This window comes from Macrobrachium nipponense, chromosome 17 (genome assembly GCF_015104395.2).
Source record: "Macrobrachium nipponense isolate FS-2020 chromosome 17, ASM1510439v2, whole genome shotgun sequence".
Lineage (NCBI taxonomy): Eukaryota > Metazoa > Arthropoda > Malacostraca > Decapoda > Palaemonidae > Macrobrachium > Macrobrachium nipponense.
The window spans coordinates 88942665-88957661 of NC_087210.1; the positions used below are offsets into that span (position 1 = coordinate 88942665).

At 43.6% G+C, this 14997-nt stretch overlaps 1 protein-coding gene across 1 annotated transcript in view; it reads right to left on the reverse strand.

The window, feature by feature from the left end:
* The window catches only part of LOC135195985 (ubiquitin recognition factor in ER-associated degradation protein 1-like), a 37680-nt gene extending 28935 nt beyond the window's left edge, over positions 1–8745 (reverse strand). Inside the window, 1 exon segment of the mRNA XM_064222485.1 lies at positions 8656–8745. Coding sequence (XP_064078555.1) covers positions 8656–8745 — 90 coding nt within the window.
* Between the last annotated feature and the right edge of the window lie 6252 nt (positions 8746–14997).

The following is a 14997-nucleotide window of genomic DNA, read 5'->3' on the forward strand; positions in this document are numbered from 1 at the left end:
CCCGTAACCATTATAAATGAGATGTATCCCCTAGCATAAAAATAAGGGGTAACATCCATGAGATCAAAATCCATAATCATCTGAGTGTCCCTAGCAAAAACTAAGGGGCACCACTACATCATCATAAAAGCAGCTAAGACACCAGGTGAATGTAAATGAACACGGTAGGAATAGACGACTGTTGGGTGAAGCAGGTAGAAAGGAGGACTGAATCTTCTACTACAAATTAACTAGAATCATAGAAACTATGTTTCCCGCTGCTACTGCTGAAATTTCAGAGCTTCCAAGGACTTAAGGTAATGGCGTTTGAACACTGTCGGCGATTTCCATCCTCGGTATACTTTTTCAACTCATCGAAATTCATGTGTTGGAAATAATTAATTGAGGTGGCTACTGCCCAACTAACATCATGTGCTTTCGGGAAAGAGTCAGGATTGGCTTGTTTAATAAAGTACAGGATTTGCTGCCTGATGCCTTTAATGGATAAGTACCACCTTTTTCCCTCTTAAAGAGGGGACCCGATGAGGATGAGGAGGTCCTGGACAGAAAGGCTCGTAAGGTTGTAACTGGGCAAAGAGATACATCTTGTGGAAGGGGTAGTACCTTCCAAGGTTCCCACCTCATCAAAGGATCTTCATTCTTTGCTAAAAAGCTACGTTCCGGAGAAAGTAGTACTTCCCCTGTGGGAAGGAATTGAATATGATCCGGATCTCGGATAAAGCCGACAGTTCTGAAATTCTTGCTCCTGAAGCTAAGCTTAATAAAAACAGGGTTTTATTTTTCCTTAAGAGCATTATAAACGAGCATGTGTCATTGTCGGTTTCTGAAGCCAGTTTTAGAACATCGTTTAAGAACCATGAAACTGACGTAGGCCTTACAGAAGGTCTAAGTCTAGCACATGCTTAGGAATAGACGAGAAGTAGGAATCCGTCAAGTCTATGTTGAACCCAAATTGAAATATCTTTTTCAAGGCTGACTTGTTTGTCGTAATCGTGCTAGCTGCTAAACCTTTTTCAAATAAGGATCTGAAAAAGGATATAGCTGAATAACTGTCATGATTCTAATATCAGATTCTCTCAGGAAGATTGCTAACTTTTTGACAGCAGCATCGTACTGTCTCAAAGTTGAATCCCCCTTTTATCGGATTCCAAGAAGAGAATATTCTGAGGGTCAATATTCGTCAATTCTCTTTTGCCGCAAACTTCATGAAATCCATAAAGTTAGGGTTTTGAGAATCCCTGAGGAAGCGAACACAGTCTTTTCGTTTGTACTGACTGGGAGAGCTTGGATTGGGGGATCCGAAGAAGACGAAGGCCCAGCTCCAGAATTAGGGGATACCAATTGCTCTTTGGACAGTCTGGGGCTACTAGAGCCACTTGACCCTGAACGTCCTGAGTTTGTTTAAAACTTTCATAAGAAGATTCACTGGGGGAAAGACATAAATCTTCTTCCAGTTGTTCCAGTCTAGAGCCAGGGCGTCCGTGGCATAGGCCAGAGGGTCCAGGTTGGGGGCTACATAACAGGGAAGTTTGTGATTCGCTTGAGATGCGAAGAGATCCACTGTAGCCCTGGGACTCTTTGAAGGATCCATTGGAACGAACTGTTGTCCAGTGACCATTCCGACTCTAGGGGCACTGATCGGGATAACGCGTCTGCTATGACGTTTCTCACTCCAGCTATGTGAGTGGAGGAGAGATGCCAACTGAACTTGTCGCCAGGGCCAGAAGAAGATGGCTACCATCACATGATTTAGATGACGTGACTTGGAGCCTCCTCTGTTTGATACAAGTACTACCACTGCGCTGTCCAGAACTAGCTTTATGTGGGAGTACTTTGGTGGGCGCAACCTTTTAGAGTCAAGAACACTGCCATTGCCTCCAGTACGTTTATATGGAAACTGACTGAACTGAGGTGACCAAGTTCCTTGAACCTTTTTGGACCTGTGAATACCCTCCCCAACCGCTTAAGGACGCGTCTGTGTGGAGGGTAATCCCTGGTGGAGGGAACTAGAAGGGGTACTGACACTGACAAATTCTTGACTTTCGCCCACGGTCGAAGGCGATTCTTTAGAATCAGAGGGACTGAGGATAGTTTTGTCCCTGGCCCTGACATTTGCTCGTGAGCGCCAGATTCTGGTTAGGTCTTTCAGTTTGGCTTTCATTAAGACGTTCGTCAACTGATGCAAAACTAGAGAGAACCCAGGATCCTCTCCTGAGCTCTCCTTGACGCCAGTTTGTGACTTAGAAATTGCTTGACTGACTTCGCTATTTCTTTCCTTTTGGTTGATGGAATCGACAGAGTATGGGAGGATAGATTCCATTGAATGCCCAGCCACTGAAAGTCTGACTCTGGAGTGAGTCTTGACTTGATCCTGTTTATCTTGAAGCCTAGATATTCCAGGAACTGAATCACTTCAGTGTAGCTCTGTTGCATTCCTCGACGTTGAAGCCCAGACCTCAACCAATCGTCGAGATACGCTACTACCATAATCCCTTGTGATCTGAGTTGTTGCACTACCGCTTCGCTAGTTTCGTGAACACCCTGGGTGCCACGTTGAGTCCGAAGGGAAACTACCTTGAAGGAGAATGCCTGGTCTCTATCTTGAAACCCAGATACGGAAGGAAGTGTCTTGCAATAGGGATATGATAGTAGGCGTCTGTAAGATCGATAGAGGTGGTGACGGCCCCACGGGGAAGTAAGGTCCGCACCTGTGAGATCGTGAGCATCTTGAACTTGTCGCAGCGGGATGGCTAAGTTTAAGCGGGACAAGTCTAAGATTACCCTTCTTTTTTGTGAGCCTTTCTTTGGCACGCTGAACAAGCGACCTTGAAATTTTAATCTCTTGACTCTCGCTATAGCTCCTTTCTGAAGAAGGTCCTCTGCGTACTCTGTCATTCTTTGGAAGGAAGTTGACGGAAAGGTCTGGATGGAGGTGGGTTCGTCAACCCCAGCCCCTCCAACCCGAGGCCTTTTGACACTATCTCTGAGCCCATTCGCTTAAGTTCCACCGGTGGCGAAAGTGAAACAGCCTCCCTCCTACTGAAATTCCTCATTGGTTCTGGTAACCGCCTCGGCCTCCTCTGAAGTGCTTTCCCTCTGTTAAAGGGGCCTCCCGAGTCCTCTCCCACGAAAGGAACGCTTACCTCTGCCTCCCCTTACCCGAGCGGTCATACTTCTGTGAAGCTTGACTCTCGAAGGCTTGATTGTAAGCTGGAGAGATGGCGTAAGAGGTGGAGGGCTGAGGCTGAGGGGATATCACATAAATTGGCTGTGATTGAGCCTTAGAGGTGGAAGGTTGGGCTGTTTGCACTAAGGGCACCGCTGGAACTTGCTGAGGAAAGCGTGGCTGCTTTTTCTGGTAAGGATGGAAACGCCTAGGTTTCCTCTGTCCCTTACCTTTAGGTGTTAGGTCTTGTCTCCTCAGCCGTAAGGCCCCAACGGTCCTTAAGGCTCTGGTTCAGCCTCGTAGCCTCTGACTGGACTTCCTTCACCATAGCTTCTGGGAAGAGATCTGCTCCCCAGATTTTTTGTTAGACGAGAGTAACCTATTCAGCTCATGTCGAATGGTTGCCTCTTGTAGGACATGCCTTCCTACAATTCGTTCTAGCAGTGGCAACTCAAACATATCCGACTGTACCGTTTGAGTCAGGGCTTTGGTCATGAGCTTAAAAAGTGGTTCTGAGCCATAAGCTATGGTTGCTACCTCGGACATAGCCATAGAGTTAATAGATCTGGCTAATCGCGATTTCGCGTCAAATTCAGCCTGAATAAGGCCATCTGGGAGCCTGGGTAGCTTTTCACCAAACTGCTCCATAGCACAGTCCGGTTTGAGTTTGCCAGCTGAGAAGGTGTTTGGCAAGTCCTCCCACAATCTCCGGCTGAGGGGAGAGCAACGGAGATGTGGGATCTGCTTCCTTCAATTGAGGCATGGGTTCCCCCTTCTGGGCCGCTGGGATGGTAGACCTCGCGATCTTTGTCAGGAACGGGAGCGGGGTACTCTCAATCCATTGTGAAAATGGTAAGGGGACTCTTGAAAGGTTGTATCCTGGTATTAGAACAATCCATGTCCTCTAAACATCTGAGCCATTCTCTCTGAGCCTGGTCTCGTGAATACGAGGACTGTCTCCTTTGGTACCCTTATCATCCCGTACCATGGCTGAAGCTGTAAGCCTTGCGTAGCCTCATGAACGGAGGCTGGAGGTCTTCCGGGAAGAACTCGAAGTCCTCTATCCTTCGAGTTCCGAATTCCGGTATGGAAATGAGACCGTCTTGGAAGGGGGCGTATGACGCTACTCTCCATGGATTGTTCATCGAGAACGGAGGTAGCGAGTCATACGGAGGAAGCTGAGTTCCACTCGTATTGGAAAGTGGAGGAGAGGCTAGAGGAGCTTCTCTCAGTCCGGCTATAATGGAATCTTGGGAAGTAATCCTATCCGACAGACGAGAGATCATTTGTTCCATGCTACTCTTTAGGGACCCAACCAGGTCGCCCACCTGTTGCAACAGGCCAGCATTGGAGTCCAAGGCCGGAGCTGCTGCGGAGGTGGAGGGGTGGCTCTGAATCGGAACCAAGGGTAGCGGAACTGGTGACTCTGCCGGAGTGCGAGATCTCTCTCTGGAGGATTTACTCCTCGAGGACTTAGAGCCGGAGCTAGAAGCTTTAGATCTGTCTGCTCCGGGATTCGTAGCCGGAGACTTACGTGAGGAGGATGATGCCGAAGCCGACTTCTTAGACGACGACGACGCCTTAGTCAAGGATTTCACTGCTTGACCCTTGACCTTAGGTCTAACCGAAGCGTCAGGAGGAGTATATAATTCATCACCTGTAAAGCCTTGGAGGATGGAGAGGTTGCAGGAGTAGAAGAAACAGTTACACCCAAGGGTGACCCTTGGGTGTCCACCCTACTTTCCTCGACCAACAGGTCGTCTACACCTACCATAGGTTCCACATTAATATCTAGAGTCGCGACGTCCGTGGAGATATCCTGGTCTTGATCAGTTAATGAGGCAGCCAGCTGTTGTTGGATGAAGGCGATAGTAGGGGCCGCCTCTACTGGGTCGACGTATCCTGTCGCCTTGCCTCCGGGGAAGATTAACAGCGCCAACCGCTTCTCCAAGATGTAGGGCATACCCTTGGCGGCGTTCTTCCCAAAAACCGCCGACCCAGGCCGCAGGGTTGCCAGTGCGGTATCCTTCACTGCCGGCGCCTGGAAGAGAGGGCGTAGATTAGATTTAAGAATCACTTAAAACTAAAACTTAAATTATAACTTAAACTTAGATGCCTTAAGTTAAAGTGGATGATGAAAACTTAAGCACTAAAACGGAAGCGGAGCAGCTACCGGAGATGGGATACTCACCCCTTCTAAAAGCTGGCTCACCAGATCGTAACATATGGTACACGTTTCATGGTACCAGACCTGGATGTCCCCGTGCAGCGTCGCGCATGGAGCATGGGACCGGCAAACTTCGTGTCCACATGGGTCCTGAAGTGTGGCGGCGCATCCGGATGCTCACAGTTGTTGGTGGCCTGTAAGTGGGAAGATACATGAGTATCTTTAAAGAATAACACTTACAGGCTAAAGGACAGAAGAACTCCGTTGCATGCCGGAGCTCGGAAAAAATTTGGGCATAACCCCCCCCTGCCTCGCCTGAATAGGCTATAAACCCGGAGATATCCGGTAAGACATGTAAGGGAGGGGGGGAGGGGGAAAAGGTTTAAGGTACTTAAGATAAACTTATAGTTAATCTAATAACGCTTAAACCTAAAACACAAACGAACCGGACCAAGTCCAGTGCGTGGCGGAGTTTAGTAACTCAGCAATGCGGTAAGGTTAGCAGGGACCCACTGTATGTTCCGGTCCACTCTACTAGGTGGACTAACATCTTCCCGCTGGATGCCAGGACTCCGATCAGGAAAGGAGTCCTAGCAAGGTCGGGAAGAGCGAGGAGACATACAGGCTCGAGCGAACCGGAGCGACAAGGAAGCAACGGATGTAAAAGGCCAGTACCCCCCACCACATCACCACCGGCCGGCCGGACCGAGAAGCCGGAGAGGTCATCGTCAGTAGGGCAGGGTGTCTGTCGTCTCCCTGGCCCCCTCCGCCTCCGCCTGGGGGGAGAGAGGGAGGCATGCTCGGGTATGTGGAGCGAGCGTGGGCAGACCGACCCACCCTCCCCCGACTCTATGGAAGAGCGGGAGGAGGGGGGAAGGGGACTGGGCAGGCGTCTGGCTGTCTCGTGATCGCGTAGTGACCACGAGGCGGTAAGACTAAAATAAGATAACTAAGCCTAGGACCAACCAACTGATCAGAGAGATGCTATCGGGAAGCAACTGAACTGAAAAGCCCGGTAGCATGGAGACCTACTCTGGGCCAAAACCGACTGATCAGAGAGATGCTATAGGGAAGCAACCGAACTGATGAGCGGTAACATAGGCTCAAGGAGCCAGGACCTAGGCTAAGCCAGACGCCTAACTAACCTAGCCACAACAAAATACATGGTATAATAAAATAAAATAAAAGAAAGAAAACAATATAGTAGGAGAAAAAATCCAGGATGTGTACGACTAACCCAAGAAGAAAGTCTATCACTCAAAGCTAGTCAGAGGCCGATACTAAGAGCCGGGACTAGGGTCTGGAAAGAAGAAGCCTACCATAAGGTAAAAGACATGCATGCATGACAAACCTGAGTAGACAGTACCCTAAGTAAAAAGGATAATAAATATAGAGCGTACATAGATAGGGGGATGTTCTAGGTATGGGAGACCGAGAACGAACCCACCACGCGGCAGAACCATGCTGCCATGGCTTCCGCCCCGGGGTTCGTATTTATACCTAAAAAACGGCAAATATGACTGAGGGCCGGAAAAAACCAACTAACCATAAATACTGAGTACTTAACTTAGCTGCTGCAATAGCTGCCGCCCCATCATAGATAAATCCAACGAAAGGGCACAAAAAAACACAGAGAGAAAAATATCACGTGTGACTCGTGTGCGCTAACTGAAAAGGATGGCCACCAGAGGCGCAGCAGTCGGTAGCATGGGATGGAGTAGTAGTAGTACGAGCTGCTCACTCTGTGGGTCGGCTCTCCTCATGGAGGGTTTTTGTAGTGGGAGATTTCTATTGGCATTTGGCTCGTGGTAGTGGTCTCACTCGCCTAGTGTTCATACCGACACCCCCTTGGAGGGTGAGCGAGTCAGTTACACTGACCTTTTTCTTTATTTTATTTATTCTCTGGTATGTGTTTTAGTACATTTACCCTAGAAATAATAGATTAAAGGATATTTCGCGCAGCGACACGAGCTGAGCCCAGAAATAAGCATGTGAGCTCTTTGTAAAATATGTTTTCAAGGCAGTTTTGAAATCCAATATGGCGGAAACCGCATGAGGTGCCGTTCGTAAACACAGCAGAGCCATCATCTTTCCCAGCCTTCTCAGCACTCATTTGAACAATGTTAGTGTATATATGTAACGTTTATTGATCTTACTCAAGATTGCAGTTGTAATCAGCACAACAAAACGACATTTTGTTGCCTATATTACCTTGTAATCAGTGGTTTTATCCTCACTGCCATCACAACTGAAACTCCAAAGTGCTTATTTGATTGTAATTATACATGTTTTGGTCTTAATTCACTCCAAATTGCACTTGAACAACGTTGTGGTTCCTGGTCCCTAAGAGCTGACTCCACAAACACCGGCAGCACATGAGTACCAACCTAACCGCGTGGCTGGCCAGTCTAACCATGGACAATCCACCATCTGTCCCAGTGATAACGAAGGTTGTGACCTAACCAAAGAAACCAACCTAACCACACTTAGGATGTAAACTACCCGTAAACTACCCTAAATACATTATTGCACTTACCTTAGACTTGAAAATCTTCCATGTCAGAGTCGGAGAATTTTGGTAGGGCGATTCTGGGCCTTTTGACTGGGGGCGGCACGTCTAGCATCGACATTTCGGTTTGAACACTGACCTTTGTTGAATTTACGTTTGCCAAACTTTGACTAGTCAATTTCAACAATGTGGCCGGGTCCACCGATTTTGCAATTGTCCTGAACCAAAATGTCGATACAGACTTCATGGCAGAAATTATACCAGTCCACCATGGTGTTAGGTGAACCGATCTGAAGAATCATTTGCATAAAGGCCTGTGGTAGCTCGTGGATCCAGCCATAAATTAATTGGAGGATTGTGCCGAAATCAAGGTGTGAGCGGGAGAAGACAGAGCTGTTCCGGATCGCGATTCTTTTACAGCACGTGCATAAGCTGCACCGCCACACGAAACTGTCTTCCTCTTTAACGAGGCTGACGGTTCCGACTCTACACTGGTCGCAAGTTCCACTAAAATCTCCCAAAAGTCCGCTTTTGAATAGATATGTACGTAGTACATCAACGTCTTGACAAAATGTATAAAGAACACCGAAAGTAACCGGACTTGCAGCCAAAAAAGCAGCGAGGGACGGGTGTGATGTGACTGGAGACGCCATATTGACTGCTTTGAAAACTCGCGGGGTCGAACCAGGTGAAAAGGGCATGCTGGGTCGAAGGGACTACTTAGCGCGGCGGATGGAGTTGGGTGTTGTGCGGCCAGGGAATTTGGAAATTGGCTCCCAAAACTGTAGGTAAATAATTACGGAATACGCCTACATCATCACCCATGTTAATAGAGTGCGATATCGTAACGGGAATTGCAGAAGCAAAAGCAATGGGGGCTGGGTGAGGTGTTATAGGAGACATGTTGCCTTTTTTGAATGTTCACGCCATGTTTCAAATATTCGCTGGGTGTAGGTTGTGATAGGTGAAATGCCACCCGAGGTCATAGGGACTACTTACCGTGGCGGATGGATTTGGGTGTCGCATGGCCCGGGAATCTGTAAACTTCCCAGAGTTGTAATTAAAAATTTCGAAAGCGTCATGTCATGGAGGTACGTGTGCACTGCGTACAGCCAGACTTTCATTAACCTCTGAACATACCTATGACCTTAATTTCTAACTTTGGGGGAAATACTTTCTTCGAAAGAAGAGCAGAGGTCTCGAGCTTTTGCTCTTACCACCAACTCGTGACTGATGCCCATCTCCGGTGTCAGGACGTGTTAAAGTACTTTTTCAGAGGGTGGCTTCACACGCGGAGGAAACTGGATCCGCTGGTCCTGTCAGTTGTTTCCCCTAAGTAGCACCTAGAAATTATACATTTAGGTACTACCCTAGTGTTACATAAGCAGTCTAGAATACTTAAGAAATTACTTTATAAGATGAAATTATAAGCAGGTAAAGTGACACAAGTCTCCATTAAACTCAACAGATGACCATCATGACCATTTCTACATACCGGGGTAAAGCTGACCTTAATTTAAGGTTAAATATCCTTAAATAACGGAATAGTGCTTTAAAATACGACCAGATAATTAAAGAATATACAAAACGTAAAGTATATTACATCTATACATTACCATGATGAGGTTATTTGGCGATCACGACAACAACAATGACAGTTTATTTTGGTTATCGATAATAAGCTACATTCAAGGGTTTGTGTTTAGTTTACTATTTCTGTGAGGTAGAACATAAATTTGTCCTGCTTCTCTTACTCCATATATATGAGTTACATCACATTACCGTGAGGTATAAGCGTAAATATAAGCAAATACCACAAGATAAATGATAGGCAGAAATCCAAGTGCTTTCGTCTTTACTAAGACATTGTCTTAGTAAAGACGAAAACGCTTGTGATTGCTGCCTATCATTTCCTGTGGTACTCGCTTATTTAATGAAGTCTCATGCATCTACTGTGATTTTTAAAGCATATATATATTATATATATATATATATATATATAATATATATATATATATATATATATATATATAGTTAAAATCCCCCTTAGAGAGAGAAGAGAGAGGGAGAGAGCCCCGAGAGAGAGAGAGAGAGAGAGAGAGAGAGAGAGAGAGAGAGAGAGAGAGAGAGACGAGAGAGAGAGAGATGGAGAGAGAGAGAGAGATGAGCGAGAGGAGAGAGAGAGAGAGAGAAGAAGAAGGAATTAAACATCCTCAAGACATATTGTCTACTTCTACATTTCTCTATAATTTTTTTCCACTTAAATTGGGCCCATTCAACCAATAAGTTTCTTATTTTCTTATGTCATTCGGCAGGGGAAAATGACACAAACCGCTGTCATACATCTTTAAAAGTTCCAATCAAGGAACTATCTCCCCAAACAGAAAAATTCAGTGCTTGCAGGATGCTCCCAAACATCATACTGCTGATCTTATATACTGTGCTCTCGCTCGTTTCTTGCAAGCAATAGTGCCTTTAGCTTCCTGGGTAGTTAACGGGTCCTTCAGAGGATTTAAAAATCATGCATCCATTTGTACCACATCTTCCTGTTACCCCTACACTAGTTGATCTTTCAACAGCAGCTCTATTCCCAATATCCTAAACATACTACTAATGTGGGCTTTGGGGCAGAAAATACGGCTTTCTACGATTGTTCAAAATAAGATTTTAAGGTAAGGGGCAATATACTATTATCTACCATTACATAGTAATGCTTGAAAACTATAAAAGGAAACAGCTGTACTGTACGATGAGAAACAATACCAATTAGCAATACACATTGAGGAAACAAAGAATGTAAACAATGTAGGTTGCGTTCATTTTTCGCAAATAGTCAGTATGTCGCATTTCCGTTCGTAACATTGCTTGTAGTCAGGCAAATTACACTTGATTTTGTAAAGCTCCAGTCAACTACCTGTATATATATATATGATATATATATATATATATATATATATATATATATATATCTATATATATATATATATATATATATATATATATATATAATATAAGATGGTGTTATAGACACGCTTGCAAAATTTTAGGAAGACAAAACGTCACAAGAGCGCTAAACATATGTTTCATTAAAATAAATAAATTTTAAAAAACCGTACTGTCAGTCTCTCTGACGATCAAGCCATGCATGTCATTCTATAAGGAATGTTCGTCTCTTATATGGAATTTCATCCGTTTACAAATTCTACGGGCGCATAAATAAAGTTAATAAATTATATAACCACTCAAAATTTGCTGCGAGCTGTTAATTTCAGCAACGATAAATGAGCTCTTGAACATTTACCACAATAAAAAAAAAAAATAAAAAAAAGCGTCGGTGTATGATAAAATATAGTTTATTTGTCAAGATACCGTTTTATTGGATACTTGGATATGATATATATATATATATATATATAATATATATATATCTATATATATATATATATATATATATATATGTGTGTGTGTGTGTGTGTGTGTGTGTGTATAATTTGCCTTGGGAATTTTCTAGTTCACGCATAGCCTATTGTGGCTATTTCCGGTAGGTGATGCAGCCATTGATAATACGTTTGCTATCTTGCAAGGTCTGCAACAGAAAATCTTTCTCTTTTTAGATGATATAAGAGGTTAAAGAGGGTTCAAGTAACCCTGAGTATGTCTTAGCAGGACAACAATGTCAAGGTACCTTAAAACATAGAGAAACAAGCTACAAAGTAGTAAGTTAAAGTTAATGATCATGTCAAAAAAAAAAAAAAATTCAGTAGAGTTCTATTCATTTGTAGTACTGGGACCATTACCTATTTTAAAAATAATATTCAAAGGATTCAGCCATATTTAAGTATCAAATGTTACTTGTTGGAACAACGCACTGACAAGCAAAGACCATTTTAAGACTAAGAATACTGAATAAAATAGAAAAAGTTTAATATCTGTAATCTGTAAGATTATGGAATGGTAATACTTTAGTATTTTATGTGCCACATGTTCATAAGCCTTTGAAAATTATTTTTTCCTTGCCTACTACATCAATTATGGTACTTCATCTGGCATTTGGAACTGGGAACAAATCACCTTTCTCACCAGACGCCAGGTAGGACTCCAGGCCTGTCAGTCGTCCTGCTTCAGGAACTGTCTCCATTCTTGGCGATCATCATAGAGCCTCATCTCATCAATTTCCCGCAAACTAGAGCCTCTCCTCTCTACTCCTCTCTCTATGTTTTGTAGCCATCTCATTTTTGGTCTTCCTAACGGTCTCCTTCCTTCCGGTGTCCATTCCAAAAACCTTATAGGATATCGCTCCTCCTCCATTCTTTTGGTGTGTCCAAACCATCTAAGCTGTCCTCTCTCCACAAAATCTAGTATCCCCTCCACTCCCAGTTCTCTTCTAATGTCTTCATTTCTAGCCTATCCAGTCTTGTTACACCTTTTATGAGTCTTAGGGCTTTCATTTCAGCTGCTTGAAGTTGGCTTCTAGTTCTTGATGTTAATGTCCATGATTCATGGCCATTAGTCAATATTGGTCTTAAAATAGAGAGGTATACAAGTGGTTTTCACTTTGCGAGGTATATTTCTGTCGTTCATTAGTGGGTAGAGCAGATACAGATTGTTACTGAATTTCTGTATTCGGGTAGTTATTTCCAGTTTTGAATCGTTTTGGTCACTAAACTCTACTCCTAAGTGTTTAAAATTTCTACACTGTTTCGATGTCTGACCAAATTCTACATCTACGTTACTTGGTGTTCGTGAGAGGTGCATGATCTCTGTCTTATTCTTGTTGATCCGCATTCCATTAGCTGTTAAGATCGCGTTCCAGTTGTTGACATTTTCTTGGAGAGATTCTGCGCTGGGGGCTATCATTGCATGGTCATCTGCATACCTAAGGTTGATGGTCATATCTGCAGCTTCATCCTCATCTAGTTCCTTCATACATTTATCTAGGAACAATATAAAAAGAAGTGGAGGAAGGACGCTGCCCTGTCTTACTCCTGGTTTAATTTCAAACCAGTCTTCATTCTCTTGATTTGTTTTTACTCTGGATCTGATGTTTTGATAGGTGTTATAAATTGCTCTTATAAGTTTCTCAGGGATTCCATAGTAAGGGTCTTTTAGGGCATCCCATATTTTCATTCTTGGTACTCTATCAAAAGCCTTTTCTAGATCTATAAAAGCAATATATCCGTCCCTGTCTCATTCCCAGCTCTTCTCAAATATCATCTTGATGGGAGAAAATCATATCAGTTGTCCCTCTCCCTGGTCGGAAACCGTTTTGCCATTCACCCAGCTTTGGTTCAACATATTCTCTCAATCTAGTTTCAAGTATTCTTTCATATACTTTAAAAGCATGTGACATTAGGGATATTCCTCTATAATTGCTGCAATTTGTCTTGTCACCTTTCTTATAGATTGGGCATATTAGATCTCTTCTCCAGTCTTCAGGTGGCATTTGCCCATTCCAGAGTATGTCGATTAGCTCTAGTAGCCGGATGACTCCATCCTCCCCCGTGTTTTTAAGGAGCTCTGCAGGTATTGTATCCACTCCAGGGGCCTTACCATTTCTCATCCTCTTGAGAGCATTTTTTTACCTCCAGTGTTGTTATGTCAGGTTCTGCATCCCCAACCACATCAAATTCTACATGGTCTTCAAGGTCATTGTTTTCGTTGTTTAGTAGTGTTTCAAAGTGATGTTTCCATCCTAATTCAATTTCTCGGGGTTCGGTTAAAATTGTCCCATCCATAGGGTCTTTGATTACATAAGTGGGTGGTTGGCTTCCCTTTCTATAGTTTTTGGCAGTGCTATGTATGAGTTTTCTGGTACCTTGGAGATCATTTCCCAGATCTTCTCCTATTCTTTCCCATGTTTCTCTTTTTGTTTGAGCTTTTATTCTTTCCGTTTCTCTCGAGGCTTCTTTATAGTTATTGTGATCTTCCAAGTTCAAAGTTTTCATCCATTTTCTGAAGAGTTTCATTTTGTTTGCAACAGCGGCCTTTAGTGTGTGGGGTCCACCAAGCAGTTTGTTTTTTCCTCCTACCTCGAACTCTTTTCTTTTGCACTGTATTATTAGCAGCCCCCACTACAGCCATTTTAAAGTGTCTCCATTTTTCATTTGGGTCATTGCTCTCCTGTTGCATTTGTTTAGCTCTACTTATTTCGTTTTGATATCTAACTAAGCACTCCTCCTCTCTAAAATAAATCTTTCTCTCACTTGGCTTTTAATTGGTTTGGGTTTTTTCATCTTTAATTTAATTAAGAGAAGCCTGTGATCTGAATCGAATGACACAGAGGGGATGCTTTTTACATCTCTGACCATATTTTTGTTATTTGTTATTGCCATATCAATCATTGATTTTTCAGTATGTGCTTCTAAAGCCGAGTTCCATCGGTACCACGTCCACTTGTGGCTGTCTCTATGATTATAGAAAGAGTTCATAATGGACATCTGGTTTAGTATGCAAAAATAAATTATGTTTTCTCCTTCTCTATTTCTGTCTCCAATGCTAAATGCTCCCAATATGCTCTCTATGCCTGTCCTGTCTTGCCCAATATGCCCATTCATATCTCCAATTATTAATGTATTCTCTACATATGGGACAGAATCTTTTACTTCTTGTAGATGTCTGTAGAATTCTTCCTTTTCTTCTTGAGGGCGGCCCTAATGTGGTGTATACACCTGAATTATGTCTATTTTCCTTTCCTCCATCATCATGATTACCTCCTCCTCCTTATCTCTCAAAGTACTTAGATTAATTGTTCCTAATCTCAAAGATTTATTTCCCTGTCCATGTCCAATAACATTCCGAGTCAGGATGTGCCCGGGCATCCTTTGATCAATGGGTGTGTCCTGAAGTAAGTCGTGCGGTTCATGAGCAATTTATAGCAGCTCACCGGCTTGCTAGGCCTGTCGTGAGCCCTCAGAGCTGTTAATTTGTACCATCCATAAGCCTATTGCTTCCCAAAAGGTCACAGAGGTTCCAACATAACCCCCAAGCAGTCTTATGGTAGGTTTAAGCCATTGCACCTCTACAAGGTTATACAGCTCCTTGTCCCAATGTATGCTGGCCTTGGGATACAAATAAATTTCTAAAAATGTCTAGCCACAATCTTGTATAGAAAACACAATACAGTATATATAGTAGAGGGCTATAAAAAAGTAATCG